This window comes from Gossypium hirsutum, chromosome D11 (assembly GCF_007990345.1).
Source record: "Gossypium hirsutum isolate 1008001.06 chromosome D11, Gossypium_hirsutum_v2.1, whole genome shotgun sequence".
Taxonomy (NCBI): domain Eukaryota; kingdom Viridiplantae; phylum Streptophyta; class Magnoliopsida; order Malvales; family Malvaceae; genus Gossypium; species Gossypium hirsutum.
In genome coordinates, this window is record NC_053447.1 from 4,799,060 (window position 1) to 4,816,294 (window position 17,235).

A 17,235-nucleotide genomic window follows, 5' to 3' on the forward strand; every position below is an offset into this window, starting at 1 on the left:
CCAATCCTCAAACATTGATCTTTTCAACTACTTTTCTTGATTATGAACCTAAAGCATCCAACAGAAGTCAAAAGATTAAAGTGAATAAAAAAGAGACCTTTCTGTCAGAATCTGATCCATTTTTCTTTGATATTCCATCAAAGTCACCAACCAAAAACACTAATCTCAAGAATCTTACAATCCCACACCGAAACTCTATAATTATTGCAAGGGCACTACCGGACCATTAAAATATGTATAAAAGAAAGCTTCTTCTTTTTTGGCTACATGTTACTGGTTTTTTATTACAAACACTCATGGAAAAGCTTTGTTTATACATAACAAAGTGGCAGCTAAGAGGTACTCAATAATGGTGGAAAAGCATCGACAGAGATTGTCAAAGCCAGTTATGAAAATAAGATGGGAAAAATCCTTAGGGAGAGAGGGGCCAATCAAAGGCAGCATTGTCTAAATCAAATCCATCGTAGAACCTCATTTCGACATCTTCCATGCTTTGGTCATCTTCCCAATCCCCATCTGATATTTCATCGTCGTAATCAGAACCGACATTTCCGGCAATGAAGTCCCAGGCCAAGTAACCGGAGGAACCTGAATAATTTGAACAGTCATCGCAGCCTTTCATCCCAAAATAATCGACAACAAGAGGTCCGACCACTTTCAGTCGTGTGAATTTCTTGATATAATTTTCATCCAGCTTCACGTTCCAACATCCTCGCACATCCAATAATTCAAGCTCAGGGCAGTTTTCGAGTATCTTAAGCACAGCTTCGGTGCTAATAAGTAGGTATGCCACCTCAAGTTGCTTGAGCTTCGGCATTGTTGTAGCAATGGCAAAGGCCTCATCGTCTTGAGACAGCTTGTCAATTACCTCTAATGGGTGCATTGTTCTCCTCAACCCCATTAGTAACTTACAGTTCTTACCAATTGCTTCAAGGGCTGGAGCCCCGATGTTCCTGCAGTAACTAACATCCAAGAAAGTCACCGAAAAAAGCCTCCCAGCAACCTGTTCCACTATCGAATCACTTATTTCACTTCTTGGCAGCCGTAAAGTCTGAAGGGATTTGGCACTAGAAGCAGGGGAGAATAAGAGTGAAAATGAGGGCAGCAATTATTGAATTTACAATATCCACAATGAAGTCACAAAATAAAAAGGAACGTGAACTCTGATCTTAGAATCCATCATATTCTATCAGTAAGATACTCAAGATACAGAATTTAAAGTAAAATAGAAGGAAAATGAAAATTATGAGCAGCTTCATCCAGCTAGGTATTAGTTTTCAGTTTAGTATTAATTGCCTAAGCTAAGACTTTAGCAGCGACATACACCCAATGTCAGCATTTTTTCCATTTAGCCCGTTAGCATAAGCCTCGTATCGAAACCTATAATGGTTTTATGCCCTTCCAGTTGCAAATTGCAGATGTAATAACTTTCACGCCAAAGGGGATATAATAAACAGAAAATGCAATTGAAAGGCATGGATAGCAACATGTAATGTCCTTACTTATCTGCAATGAGTGAAAAGCTCTGGTCATTAGCGAGACCAGTAACACAAAGCTTTCGGAGTGAACCTGAGCTTCTAGTTATCAGCATTTGAAGCATTCGATCAAGGGTTTCAGGCCGGCATTGTTGGCTCCATTGTTCAATGTCAATGTCCTGCCAGCAGTACGGTCCAGCAACCGCTTTCCGCCACGACTTGCAGACCCTCGGAACAACAGTAAGTATTTCCTGGAGCGGAAGATTCTTGAAAATCATCCCTAAGGCATCCGGTATCAATTCATCCCAGCGTCTGAAATCAATATTCTCCCCCATCTAATCCCTGCTTCCTTTCCAGATAAAGCATAACTAAGTACGAAACTGCAAGCAGTAAGCCATTAAAATGCTTCTACAAACAAATAACCAAAATGGAAGAGAAGAGAATAGAAGCTAAATGACAAGCAGAAACCAGTGAAAATGAGGCCTAAATAGTTAGCAATTAGAAGTGCCAAAAGTAACAATGAAGGGGGAAAAAAAACACATTTTTGAACACTGAAATCCCAGTTTCCAATTAAAAGAGTCAAACTTTAAAGAGAAAGATGATTGGAAATGAAGACCTGATACTAATAATTAAAAAAACACTTTAGAAACCCAAATAAAAAAACACTCTATTCCAATACTACTGATAAAAAAAACCTTTGAAAACAAAACATACGCAGATAAAAAAACAGCTAAAAGAAACCAATTATGCAAGAAAAACAAAAACAAAAGCAACAAAAGAGGCAGAAATTTTACCCCGAAGGAGGTCTTATGCTCAGAAATATAGATCAGACGGGAAAAACCAAGAACATCCCATCATTTTGTCCTAATTAACATTACTAACTGAGTTGCACTGCAAAATGTAAACAAAAACATTATCTTTAACAAGAATGAAAAAAAAAACTGACAGAGAAAGAATGAACACATATATACACACACCGAGTTTACGCTTTACAGTTAACAAGGAAAAAAAAGGAGGAAAGAATAAGAGTTTTTACCAGAAGTTGGGATTTTTTTCCCCTGGATCTGCAAAGACCCCGGTTTATCCGCCAGAAACAAAGGTTAAAAAGAGAGAGAAAGCAGAAAGAAAGCACAGGTAGAGAAAGAGAGAGAGAGAGAGAGAGCGCTTTAAGCGGCAGTAGAAGACTACAGAAAGAACAAAGCGAAAATAAAAGAAGCAAAAACCCCCCCAAAAACAAAACAATGAGAAAGAGAAAGAGAAAGAGAAAGAGAAACGTGAAGGAAAAGTAAATAATTGAATGAACACAAATGTGGGTTTTGTCTTTTCGGGTTTGGGTAATCACTGTAACAGTGGGGAATGAGATTTTAACCCCTCTTTGAGTCTCTGCTGCTCTTCCAACTTGGAGAGATCAATTCGATTTGATTATATATAATTGGTAATCTCAATTCCATTTGATTCAAAAAAAAAAATGAGCAGTAATTCGAAATGACTCCAATGTTGGTAGGATGGCGGGTCTTTGGGAAATTCAATGGCTGATGATGCTTTTGCCTTTGCACTTTCCCGGATAATCTTTCTTCTTAAACAATGGTGAATTTTCTTTTATGGTGTTTACCTTTTCTCCAAAGAAAATTTTGTTATTTTAGTGATGCTAAAATTTATAATTTATATTGAATATTAAACCCTTCAGTTTGAGTTGAGTTAACCGAATATTAATTTAAGTCGATAATAAAAATTTATATTAATTTTATAAAATATATTATATTATTTTGATCATATTTTTATTGTATTTTGTATTTTTTATATAAAAAGTAAAATAATACCCATAATGAAATTTTTTATATAATTTTTTATAAATTTATTTTTCTGGGATTGTGAGTGTAGATGATTAAGATTTCAATAACCTATTTAGAAAAACACTACTAATAAAAATAGTAACAAAATATAAGCTCAGTTGTACATGCTAGGTTGTTAGCATATCAAAATCAAGCAGAAAATTTTTCAAGAATTTAACTTATTTGTACAACTCCTGTTACTAAGACAATGTACTAGACTTTGTAAATCTAAACCTGTAAAAGAGGTTGGGAAATTTATTGGAATATTTTCTTTTGTACCTTCATTTTCATAATCTCCCCTGAATTTTAGTTTGATTAATTAGACATAATTTAAGATTGTTTCAGTCTTAATTTATTTGTATTATAATCATTTAATTTTATATTTTATGATTACTCGAATATATAATTATATTTACATTTTGATTGTACTCGTAAACTTTCAATAGATATCTATATTATCATTTAAATTTTACATTTAGTTAAAATCAATAATCAATCGAGTACTAATTAAATTGAAAAATAATTAAAAATAAATTGTTATAGAAAATTATATTTTACAAATATTTTTTTATTTTTAAAAATATTTTTATATAAAAATAAATAAATTAATAAAATGAGATTTGCATTACTTTTATTTTTCAACTCCTTTGAATTGCTTGTCATCTATGAATATAAAATATAAATATTTAATTGATATTATATCACATTCCACCCGTAATTTTATATTTCGCTTTAAAATATTTTATTTAGATTCGAAACATTTCAATTATATTATAATTTCATATTTTCAAATAATATCAAAATGTCGTAGTATAAAAAGGTAATATTTCAATACGATCTATTTCTTAAATTATCTTGTATTACAAAAAATAAATTCTAAAAATTTAGACTAAACAACCTTTTACTTTTGTTATTTTAATTAATTTCATTATTTATTTCCAAATAAAATTTAGATTTGATTAACAACAAAAACTAACTCCTTTTCTGAACTTTGAAAAAATAAATGTCATCCTTTAATGTTATTATGATTATAAATTATAGCTATCTAAATAGTTTTTCCCCATTAAGTTGAATACAATCTTAATCACATATACATGAATACCCCACACTCAATCTTAAATCCAAATAACTTAAAATTGGGTTCTAAGTTAGAAATCAAGTTCCAAGAATGCATATAGTTAATAGTACAATCAATTTACTAAATTATTAAATCAAAAATCAAAATATTGTTTGATCTTAAAATCAATTTATGTACTCATACGTATTAATAATTTAATGTTTTAATTGAGATTATTATGTCTATATTTTTAATTGTATGGTATTTAAATTTGTCCAGGAAGGTATTAGAAACAGGTGCTAAATTTGGATGTGCCTTTTTAACATAGCATCCATGGAAGTGAAGGCCCCTGGTTTGTTTCCACAGAGCATGTGACAACCATTTTGCTGTGCCTATTTTCTGCAAATTTAGAAACCACGTGTTAGGATGAAGGGCCACCGTGCCTACACTTCGTAAAACGATGGCCAGCATTTTTTTTTAACATAAATCTCTCTTCCCCCATACTTTGAATAGGAGGATAATTAGAGCTATAAATGAATTGAGCTTGAACTAACAAATTTCTTATCATGTTTGTTTGTTTACTTTTAAATTTGTCCGTGTTCAGTTTGTGTTTGTTAATAATTTCAATTTTTTGTTCGTGTTCGTTTATTTAAAATTATGTATGTTCATGTTTGTTTGTTTAATGTTTACGAACATTAAATGAACATGTTCACGAACAATGTTAATAAATAATAAACAAACAAACAAACAACAAATACACACATATATTGTTTAGATGTAAAATAGTCAAATATAAATATTAATAACTATATTACAAATGAAAAAAAATACAAATCAAGATAATTTTATTAATATATACTGATGGAATTTTTATAAGAAAAAAATCATTAATAAATAAACGAGCTTGTTCATAAACAAAAACGAGCCGATCACACCTCTGTTTGTGTTCGTTCGTTTATTAAATGAACATAAAAATTTTGTTCATACTCGTTTATTTAGCTTAATTAACAAATATAAACGAACGTTATACGAACAGTTCACCGAACGTTCTATTCATTTACACCCCTAAAGATAATGCGTTTTAATACACTCAAATTCACGTATTTCTACACCAATAACAATATTAATATAATTGAGTTTTTATTTTTTATTTTTTGAATGGATTATTAATGCGTAGATGAGAATATTTTGGCAATGGGACGAGTGAATCACGTTGGCAAAATCTTAGTTAGGTTTACCTATATTTGATTTGGAGTTAAACGTATTTAAATCTTCTGTCATTTACTCATCCATTCTAACTTCATTTATTTGTTGATAGTTATTCGAATTTTATTATTATTTTAAATTATTAATGAATATACAACCAATTAATTCAATTTATATTAAATTAATTTAAATATATTTATTCTCTCGTTGAGAGAAATTATTAGTAATTTTAAGTATTACTTTAAAATAAACCAGTTTTGATTAGAGTGAATTATTTTATTTAAATTTAATTATAAAATATATTAATATAAATATAAAACATGTTTTACCTTTTTTAAAATTTTTTAAATTAGTAGAATCTTTAGTAGATAATTATTTATTAAAATAATAAAAATAATAAAAATAATAAAAATTTAGACTTTTGCATATTTTCTCGATAAAATTGATATCACATTACATATTATCAGAGGTGTAGCTACGGCTTTGACTAAGTGGAAAATTTTATTTTTTTACCTTTCAAAAATTAAAACTTTCAATTTAAATTTTTTAGCCTTTAATCAATTGAAAAACTGTATTTTTTTTACCCTTCTGGAAATAAATTCCTAGTCAATCCTTCCTACTTATAACAATAAACCAGCCTTATTAATATGAGCGGCTGGTGCCTGCCTATGTGCCTAAGTAATAACAATTTACATTCCAGCATTTATTTGATAATTAATATAATATTTTCATTAATCATAAAAATTAGATATTTTTTAAATAAAAAAACTTAGCATGAATATTTTATGGATGTTGTGTTTTTTATTTCTATTTACAAATTATCAATATAATATATATTATTAAATATGTAAAAAAATTTAAACACAAATGTTGGTTATGTTATATTATACTTAATACATTATTTTTACATTTACTTGGAAAATGGGACCATGAACAGGCACACAGACAAAAAAGAAAAAAGATAAAAAGAAAGAGGATTGTCATTGGGGAAATCAAGACCGTCGAATAAATCTGATCAAGTGATTACATACACGTGAACCACTTTGTACCATCAGATTCTCATACGTAATCTCCATATGACAAGTCTTCTGCAGCAGCTGCAGAAACCAGTAGTTGCCCATTAATTATCAGCTTTTCCTTTTAATTTCTCAAAATAAAAATACTACTACTTGCCATTGAGATATTACGGTAAAACTACTAAAGAGGAGCTTGTATAGGAGTTGAATTAAGATGTAAATTGATTATTTTGTTAAAAGTTTTATTTATTTATATTATTAAAAGTTAATTTTTGTATGCTAATATGAGGTACACGTGAGATATTATATATTATTCTCTGATTATTTTATCAATCACATAAAATTTTAATAATATAAATAAATAAAAATTTTAACAAAAAAATTAATTTATTTTTTCATCTAACATAAAATGATTAATTTTGCACATTTTTGTGTGCAGAGATAAAATTTAATTTGACTCTTGACATGAAAACTTTCATGATAGTTTTATGAGATATTACCTATGCCGATAATGGTTAACATTTTGAGATTTTGAATTTTTAAGTTTATGTTGCATATTGTAAAATTTATGTATGGATTAATTAATTAATTAATTAAATTAGTTAATCAGTTTAAGTTAATTTTTTTAAGTTTAAATTAAAATCTTATTAAAGTGGATTTTATTAAAACTCAATTTTAAAATTAAAAAAAAAAGAATTGGACTGCATTTGGTTATTTCAATTTAAGATATTTTTATAAAGATTTGAAAAAAAATCACAATATTCTATTAATTTAAACTTAAATTTAAATTTCAACTCAAATTTAATGTTAAAAATAAAAATTATCAAAATGTAATTAAATGATTTTTCTCAATTTTTTGTCAAACTACGAATATTTTACAATAAAATATTTAATAATTTTATTAATATAAAATAATTCCTCAAATATTTATTTTAACATATAAACATAAATAACAATATCATACTAAACAAATATTAGTACAATAATAAATAAAAATGTACCCAAAAAAAAAACATGGTTCCACCATCTCCAATGGTGGGCTGGAATTGGCAGATAAGTGGTCTACTGCAGTGAGGATATGGGTCGTAAATGAGGAAAGCCCATTATAGACTCAATTTATATGGATCTTAAGATTCATTTTAGTGCCTCTTATGACAGCTTAACTGCGTTGACCAATAGATTTAAAAAGCCATGTTTCGATTTTTAATCATTTAACTATTTTTCAAAAACAGATGGAATCAGCGGGTAATAGTGTATTAATTTTTAAAATTTATTAACAAATTTCATAAAATTATAATTAAATAATCTTCAACTGACCATTATACGCACCAGTTGTTTACGTCATTCAATAATTCTATAAATAGCCAATGAATTCTTGATTTAAAGCATCTTTCATATTGTTTGACTTTAACATGCATTTTGTCTTATCCTCCATTGATGTTGAGCAACACTTATAAAATCCTCTTTCATTTTAGCTATGATTCATTCTCAAATAATTCTTCAAAAATGGGTTCAATTGAAGCTCAAAAACCCCATGTTGTTTGTATTCCATATCCTTCACAAGGTCATGTTAACCCAATGACGCAATTAGCTAAGCTTTTACACTCGAAAGGGTTCCATATAACCTTCGTCAACACTGAGTTCAACCATATAGGCGCCTGGTTCGATCCAAAGGTGCCGAAGCAATGAAGGGTTTTCCGGATTTTAGGTTCGAAATGATACCCGATGGGCTGCCGCAGTCGGACCAGGATGCAACTCAGGATATCCCTGCGTTATGCGACTCGACGAGGAAGAATTGCTTGGCTCCATTGTTGGAGCTTATTACTAAATTGAACTCTTCTGATGTGCCGCCTGTTACCTGCATTGTTTCTGATGGTGTGATGAGCTTTGGCATTGAAGCCGGCCGGTTGCTTGGATACCCGAGTTCCAGTTTTGGACTGCCTCGGCTTGTGGTTTCATGTGTTATTTGCAGTATAATGAAATATTCAAAAGGGGCATTGTTCCATTCAAAGGTAAACATCTTTTGTTTCATTTTTCTTTTGCTTTCGTTTCGGGGATTTGCATCTTTACATATACGTTTTTTACAGATGAAAAATTCGTGAATGATGGCACTCTGGACACACCAATAGATTGGATCCCTGGTATGAGTAACATGCGGCTCAAGGATATCCCGAGCTTTATAAGAACAATAGATCCCAACGATATAATGTTTGATTTCATGGAATCTGAAGCTCAAAACTGCTTAAAATCTTCAGCAATAATCTTCAATACATTTGATGAGTTAGAACATGAGGTGTTGGAAGCCATTGTTGCCAAATTCCCTCGTATTTATACCTTGGGTCCTTTGAGTTTGCTCGGCAGACATGTCCCCGAAAGCCATTTCAGCTCACTGAGGTCGAGCTTATGGAAAGAAGACACCAACTGTATTGAATGGCTGAATCAAAGGGAACCCAAATCTGTGGTTTATGTGAATTACGGGAGTGTCACGGTGATGTCCGATTATCATCTGAAAGAGTTCGCATGGGGACTTGCAAACAGCAAGCACCCGTTTTTATGGATCGTGAGACCCGATGTTGTGATGGGGAATCAGCTGTTTTGCCCGAAGAGTTCTTCGAGGAGGTCAAGGATAGAGGATTTATTACGAGCTGGTGTCCCCAAGATCGAGTGTTGTCCCATGGGTCTGTCGGGGTTTTTCTTACGCATTGCGGGTGGAATTCGACGTTGGAATCCATTTCGGGAGGGCTGCCTGTGATTTGCTGGCCGTTCTTTGCCGAACAACAAACGAATTGTAGATTTGCATGCACCAGATGGGGCATTGGTGTGGAAGTTAACCCTAATGTATACCGCGATGACGTTGCTGCGCTTGTGAAGGAAATGATGGAAGGTGAAAATGGAAAGAAGATGAAGAAAAAGGCCCTGGAATGGAGGGAAAAAGCTCATGTTGCCACTGATGTCGGCGGATCTTCTTACAATAATTTCGACAGATTCATTGAAGAAGTTAGCTCCATCTCCGTTAGTCGTCGGGCCTAGGCCTGAGTACCGGATTTAAACATGTAGTCACTAATATATCTAATTTCTTTTATTAAATTTTCTTATGTATTTTGAAAATCTTATTTTTAAGCTCATATGCATGTTTACATGTTGAGATACAAGAAGAGTAATCCTAGCTACATAACTCCCGATCATGGAGAAGGGATATAAGAATTGTAGTCGAGAAAGTGTTGCAAAGTTCAATGGTGAATTTGATTTAAGAAGATATGCATTTGAGTATGTTTATTCGTAAATTATCTTTCAATTTAAAAATCAAAGGAAAAATATGAAATAACCTTGTATCTCGTTATAGAATGTCACTAATGAATTTGTTAAGATTATTATAAGAAGATCCTCCAACATTAGTAGCCTCTTCAGCTTTCTTCTTCCATTCCAAAGCCTTTAGCTTCATTTCCTTCCCTACATCCCCTTCCATCATCATCTTCACAAGTGTTGTAACTTCATCACGCTTCACATCATTACTAATCTCCTTCCCAATTCCCCATTGATTGCATAAATACAAACAATTCGTGGGCTGCTCATCGAAAAATGGCCAACAAATCACCGGCTTGCCTCCACTGATACTTTCCAGTGTTGAATTCCAACCACAATGTGTAAGAAATGCCCCAACTGAAGGGTGAGAAAGTACCTGATCTTGCGGGCACCAATTCACTATCAACCCCCTACCTTCGATCTCTTTATAATACTCTCCCGGCAAGATTCCAGGGTTCCCCATCACCATATCAGGCCTTACAACCCACAAAAAAGGGTGGTTGCTGTTTGCAAGCCCCCATGCAAATTCTTCGAACAGTTGGTCTGTCATCACAGTTATGCTGCCATAGCTAACGAACAAGACTGAGTTAGCTTGTCTCTTGTAGAGCCATTCGAGGCATTTGGAGTCCTCTTTCCATAAGCTAGACCTGAGATAGTAGTTTCGGCTAAGAGGGGTGAGCTTTTCGAGCAACGAAAGTGGGCCTATGGTGTAAAGGTTAGTGGACTTTGCAGCGATTGCTTGCAGAACTTCATGTTCTAGCGCATCGAATGTGTTTAAAATGATTGATGAAGATTTTAGGCAATTCTGTGCTTCTTCACTCATGAAATTCAACATTATGTCGGTTTGATTTGTTGTTCTTATCAATGTTGGGAAATCCTTAAGCCTCATGCTGCTCATGCCAGGGACTCCATTGACTGGTGTATCTAGTGTGCCATCCTTGGTGAAGTTTTCATCTGCAGACACATCAAGATAACATTTTATAAATCTAAAACGAATATGGTTGAGTGGAGAATACTAAAGAAAAAAATAATATATATATATATTATTTTTTAAAAAAAAGTAAAAATTAAACTATATATATATGAATAATATTTAAGAAATACTTTTAGATTGGATACATTGAAATACAACGAAATTGACATGTTTTAGTTCCAAAACAAAAACAGTATACTAACCAATATGATGCTGACAATTTTAGTCTTATCTCGTTTTTATGTCCAGGGTATAATTCAAAATAATTGAGAAATAAGATAAAAAAGTACCTTTAAATGGAACAATGCCTCCCTCGATGAGTTCCCTGAAATGCAAATATGCCATGAAACCACAAGCCGAGGTGGTCCAAAATTGAGCTTCAGGTATGCCGAACTCCTTAGCTGCTTTAATGGTGAAGCTCATGGACCCATCTGATACAATACAGCTTACAGGTGGGGATTCTGATGAACCGTTTAGCTTAGCCAGCAACTCCTTAAATGGACCCAAGCAATTTTTCTGAACCGAATCGGATAGGACCCAAATGTCCTGGGTTGCATCACGGTCTGATGGTGGCAACCCATCAGATATGGTCTCGAACCGAAAGTCGGACAAACTGGTGAGAAATCCTGGACCTTTGGATCTCACTAACCGCCTATGGTTAAACTCAGTGTTAACGAAGGTTACGTAGAAGCCTCTTGAATGTAAAAGCTTAGCTAACTGCATTAATGGGTTGACATGCCCTTGTGCAGGGTATGGGACAAATACCGCATGAGGCTTGGTAATTGAACCCATGCTATAGAATGCACTCATGTCCCAGTTTAGGCTGTATATATATAGAAGATAGGGATTACGTTATTCTGATTCAAGTGCATGTATGTATCTAATGCGGGTATATTCAAGATCATATTCCAATACTTGCAAATGAAGAGTTGACATCGAACAAGGATAAATAACTAGGTCAAACTTGAACCTGGGTTTGTAGGCTGTTGAACCCTGAATGCTGCCTGGTTGGAGATTAGGTGAACCAGCTACAATTTCTGCAAATAAAAAGAAAGTTTTAGAGTTTCTTAGGATTCGAATGAGCTTAGCAAATCAAACAAGAATTTTAACTTTCCCGGAAACAAAATCTATATTCAATTAGACAAAAGTGAGAGAGAAAGGTCAGTTTACTACAAGACAAGTGCATAGTCTACAATGTCCGACCCTGAAAGCTAGCAAAAACAAGATATTAACAAAAACGAAAACATCAGCCAAAAAAAATGCTTCAGCCTTATCAGCACCATGTTTACAGCTCTATGGAATATGCCATTTAAGCTTGTCTCTGTTGTTTAAAAGAGTTGTACTTGGTGCTTTGGAAACTCCACCATTGGAGGTTAGTAAATAAAAAATTGCAGCTTTCAACGCCTAAGAAAAGATATCAATCTATATCTCATCTTCCATTTGATAATCCGAAGAGGCAAGAAATCTGCATCAGTCTTACCAATGGGATCAGTTGTCTTTTCAATTTTCCTATCCCAAAGCTGTGACATCCTTTACGATATATGTGTATATATAAATATATATATATATATGATATTTTAAAAAGTTTAGATTCAAGTATGGCATGACACAACAATTAAAAAGATATTTTTTGTTAAAAAACTTAATGTAAATTAATCAAACAACCCCTTTTTTTTTACACAAAACTAAGATTTATCATTAATTTATCTCATGTTGGATTAAATTGATGTTTTATCTCTATGATTGACATTGTTATTTAATTGTAATTTGAAAATTTTCTTTTCGGAAAACCCATATTTTAATATTCCATTATTTTTTAAACAGTTTAAACTTATTAATGTTAAAAAAACTTCATTTTTTGAGTGACATTATTTAGATATTATTTGTTAGAAAATATTTAAGTGCAAAATGTTAGATAAATATTAATTTGATTGGTTCATAACTGCAACACTAATTAAATGATAAATAATTTAAAATAATATTTAATTATTTTATGTTTTGGAATGACAATGTGATGCTTTCTAGCATAGCATTTATGTGCAACTTGAGCCTTTATGTGCTTAGTGTGTTAGGTGGAATGTAGAATTAGTGCAATATCTGTGATATGATCGGTTGGAATCTCAAATATTCGAATTTTATTACACTAGAGTTTTATTAAGGGATACGTATTTTAAATTATTATGTCAATATGTGTTTATAAGAATGACTTTTAAGTAAAGTGAATATAAGATAAAATTTTTGGTTCTAAATTTGAAATAAGTAAATAATTGTTTATGGTGAATTTGCTATTTTTTTTGCTCGATCAAATTATTACACATTTTAAGCATTTACAAACAATGTTATAATTTGCCAAATGCAGTAATCCCCCACAAAAAATGTCCCTCTATCAAGTACAAATCACCAAAATCTCAAATGGATAAAATCATGATTCCATACCACTAGACCCCCAAAACCCCCTGTTATTCTACCCTCCAAAAAGCAATTGTGTAAGCAATCGAAACATAAGTTGCATATAACAAAAAAATCCTTTAATCACTAACAACTAACCAGAAGAAACTCAGCAACATCGCTCATGATATAGTGAATTTACTAATTTAGTATCAAGAGATAGAAATTTGAACTTGGCATTGAATCATCATAAGTATAATGAGGAAAGAGTTCTATAAAAATGGTGTTCCAACTGTAATAAAAGAAAAGGATGCATGTAACCAAGTGACTAACTTGTATGGTGGAATTAAAGAGATGGATGACTTAAGTGGATGCTAATTGAATGAGTAAATATGATTTATAAATTATTTAATTTAACGAAGTTAAATAATCGAAGTGAAATATGCTTATGTTTAAAAATTACATGGGATTAAGTGTAACAACCTGATTTTTAGTGGTGTTGGAAATAGTGGTTCGAGGCTACTAAATCCGACAAGTAAGTTTGTAAATATTATTATTTAATATTTATGATTCAAATATAGTTTTAAAAAGATTTTTAAATTGGTAATTTATGTCTTATAATGAATTATTAGGTTTGACTGATAAAACCCTAATTCAAGTGGTTTTAGAAAATGAGGTATCAGGACCTCGTTTCTATAAACCGCCGTAAACATTTTTATAAATATTTATGGAGTGTTATTAAAGTAGTATTAAAGTTTTGTTGAAAAATTTTAATGTTTTGATAGTTAATTAATTAAAAAGAACTAAATTAAAAAAGGTGCAAAACTTACTAATTATAATAATTAAGTGATTAAATGGCATGAGTAATAAATAAAGAAGAACCTAAATAACAATTATGCCTAAATGAAAAGTTTAGGCCGCATATGAAAGAAAATAATAATAAAATAAAGCCATTAGTGGCAAAATTGTAATTAAAGTAAAATAAATGTGAAATTAGAAAGTTTCTAGGCATTTCTTCTCCCATTTTCGGTTCAAACAGACAGGGGAGAGAGCTCAAGCTGGTTTTTAATATTTTTGCCTCATGTGAGTTCAATTCTTGCCCATTTCTTGTAATTTTTATGTTTTTGAGATTATTACAATTAGGTTCAACTAAATCTTACCTTTGTTTTTGATTTTGTTAAAGATTTTGAATGTTGTCATTGATGAATCTATATGATTTTTTATGCTAAATGATGAATTTAAAATATTATTTGTTAATTAAAAGTATTTTTTAAGTGATTTTGATGACTTTTTCGATTAAGGATTAATTTGTTAAATTAGTAAAAATATAAGGACTTATTGTGAAATTATTGAAAAATTGGCTGTATTAAATGCCATGAATATTCAGCTATCTTGTATTTGTATTAAAATTGGTTAATTTGCATGTGTTGGGTTTAGGGACTAAATTTAATAAAAGTAAAACTTTAGAGGCAATTTTGTAAAAATTTCAAAAATGACCAAATTGCATGAAATGAATTGTTTTATCGTCTAAATTAATATATTGAATGAAATTATTAATTTAGATCAAGATCAGGTGAAAAATCGAGGAAAATGGGAAATTACCAAAATGCAATGCCTCTGAACTTTGGTATTTCTTCAATTTAGCCAGGTAAGTTCGTGTAATTAAATTTTATATTTATATATTTGAATTGAATGTTATGTATGTGAAATGTATAAAATTTCCATGAATAATTTATGAATCAGATATCCAATAATGTCTGACAAGCGTTAAATCCTATTTGGATAAATGAGATTCGATGGATACAGGGTTTCCGAATTGGTTGTGGTTCTACATGTGTTGCGGACACACCATACCTCGAAAGAGCGTCTCGTTATTAACTCTCACGAGCTTCCCGTTATATGGTTATTGCGAGCTTCCCGTTAATAGCTCTTCGGAGCATCCCGATTGGTTCTAATCCTACATGTGTTGTAGACACACCGCAACTCTTATGAGCGTCCCGATATATGGCTCTTCGGAGCTTCCCGATTAATTGGCTCTCCGAAACTTTCTGATATTGGCTCGCTTGAATCTTCTCGATATTGGCTCGTATGAGCTTCCCGTTACATGGCTCACATGAGCTTCTCATTTATGTGCTCTTATGAGCATTCCCGAATATAAATTGACGGATAATACATGAATTGACGGATTACAGATTTGTACACTTCGTGTGTACTACCCATGTATCCATTGAATAAGGAATAATTCAACGGGCAAAGTTCTGATATGAGATAATCTGAATTCGAGATGAATTATTACAGAAATAATATATATTTATATGGATATAATTTGTACATGTTATATGGACACGTAATGTGGAAAGTATATGTATATGGAAATTTGATTATTATTGAGCTCATACATGTTTCTTGATATTTATACAAGATACATGGAAATGATGGTACATGATATATTGATATAATGAAATGAATGATATATGTTTATGAAGAAACTGTAAGAGAACGATATGTATCATAATATATACATATATGAATATTTTTTATATGACTATATAAGGAAATTATGTAAGTTGAGACGGGTAATAAAATCAAGTGTGACATGTCAAGAAAATAAATTTATCATTGTTGAATTTATATGAAATATATGCAAGTACGCTAACAAGTGTTGCTGTTTGATGCTTAGGCAAGTGCCAAGCTATTGGTTGAATGGTAATATGTTTATTTATATGATACATTGAAAGGGTAAGTACTCAAGTGAAAATATGCTAGTGCTCATGAAAGAGTGGTAAATTTTAAGTTATACAATTTCTTATGAAATGACTTATCAAATGATTAATTTGAAAAAGGTTATGTTTAAATGCATTAGCTTGTGGCTATGGTTGAATGATATGTTTATGACTGGTATGTTATGCATATGAAATGAGTGTGGAAAGTAAAGAAATGCAAATGAAAATAAATAAATTTGGAAGAGTTAAAGTTGTTTAAAATCCTACTATGCTAGGAATAATATGTATGAGTGATGCTATGGATTTATTCACCTTATGAGTTATTGAATATAACTTAACGAGTATTGCGGTATCAATATTGGATTATTCTTGATTTGTATAAATTTCATATTTGAAATGAATTGTTATGATTAAAGTTTATACGAGCTTACTAAGCATTCATTGCTTACGTAGTTGTTTTCCTTTACTTTCTAGATTATCGGAAGCTCGATTGGGTTGTAAGCTTGTCGGAGATATATCACACTATCCATCATTTCTATTGGTACTTTCGGATGTTTTGATTTTGGTTATAATGGCATGTATAGGGAATTTGGTTAATGTTGGCCTATATGTATTTTGTTGAGATTAGCCACTTATTTGGCTTGTGTTTTGGCACATTTTGATTTGTGCATATTTGTCTTATATGGTTTATGTGTGGTTTGGTTTATGGTTGTATGGTGAAAGGTAAAATGTTAGCTAAATGTGCATTTTATACATGTGATTTGGAATGTGATGAATTCATCATGAATCGGTACTTTAATATGTAAGGTATATATATCTAAATATGTTAGTATTTGAAATACATTTTGGCACCAAATGGTATGTTTTGGTAGGTAAGTGACTTGGTTTGAAATAAAGCACATTAACTTGGTAAACCTTGGGTACAAAAATGCATATAAGTTAGTTATACATATGAATATATTGAATGCATGAATACACTTGTTTTGGCTTGTTTTAGATGCCTAATTACGACTTGTTGATATACGTAATGTTGATTGTAGGTTGACACCAAATTGGGTGAGAAATGTGGCTTGTAAAATAGGTGTGTCCCCTGTATCTTTTAAAAGAATGCAAGTTAGTGAGTTACACGGCCTTAGATACGGGTGTGTCTCTTGACCGTGTGAGTCACACGGTTTGGTCACACGACTGTGTGACCTTTGCAGTGTTGCAAATATTAAATGTTTCTGAAAATTTTTTTGAGTTTCCGATTTAGTCCCGATTTG

At 31.5% G+C, this 17,235-nt stretch overlaps 2 protein-coding genes and 1 pseudogene across 8 annotated transcripts; 1 reads left to right on the forward strand and 2 right to left on the reverse strand.

Moving 5' to 3' along the window:
• Nucleotides 1-102: 102 nt before the first annotated feature.
• On the reverse strand, nucleotides 103-3,155 carry LOC107911629 (F-box protein FBW2). Of its 4 annotated transcripts, none has more exons than XM_016839495.2 (4): nucleotides 2,512-3,155; nucleotides 2,270-2,366; nucleotides 1,503-1,817; nucleotides 103-1,067 (listed from the first exon to the last, which is right to left on the reverse strand). In XM_016839495.2, the coding sequence occupies exons 3-4, from the start codon at nucleotides 1,808-1,810 to the stop codon at nucleotides 413-415; spliced, it is 963 nt and encodes a 320-aa protein (XP_016694984.1). In that variant the 5' UTR covers nucleotides 1,811-1,817; nucleotides 2,270-2,366; nucleotides 2,512-3,155; the 3' UTR covers nucleotides 103-412. The 4 variants fall into 4 exon arrangements, with proteins under 4 accessions (XP_016694984.1, XP_016694982.1, XP_016694985.1 ...); XM_016839493.2 differs by having other exon boundaries at nucleotides 1,503-1,855; nucleotides 2,512-3,041; XM_016839496.2 differs by having other exon boundaries at nucleotides 1,503-1,824; nucleotides 2,512-2,866.
• Nucleotides 3,156-8,008: 4,853 nt separating this feature from the next.
• Nucleotides 8,009-9,658, forward strand: LOC107911630 (linamarin synthase 2-like; annotated as a pseudogene).
• Nucleotides 9,659-9,778: 120 nt separating this feature from the next.
• Nucleotides 9,779-12,419, reverse strand: LOC107910840 (linamarin synthase 2). 4 transcript variants are annotated; one of them, XM_041105613.1, is made up of 4 exons: nucleotides 12,343-12,419; nucleotides 11,833-11,899; nucleotides 11,153-11,685; nucleotides 9,779-10,843 (listed from the first exon to the last, which is right to left on the reverse strand). In XM_041105613.1, exons 1-4 carry the CDS (start codon nucleotides 12,389-12,391, stop codon nucleotides 9,924-9,926), a joined length of 1,569 nt encoding a protein of 522 aa, XP_040961547.1. In that variant the 5' UTR covers nucleotides 12,392-12,419; the 3' UTR covers nucleotides 9,779-9,923. The 4 variants fall into 4 exon arrangements, with proteins under 4 accessions (XP_040961547.1, XP_040961549.1, XP_040961550.1 ...); XM_041105615.1 differs by having other exon boundaries at nucleotides 11,153-11,514; nucleotides 12,343-12,414; XM_041105616.1 differs by having other exon boundaries at nucleotides 11,153-11,514; nucleotides 12,033-12,381.
• Between the last annotated feature and the right edge of the window lie 4,816 nt (nucleotides 12,420-17,235).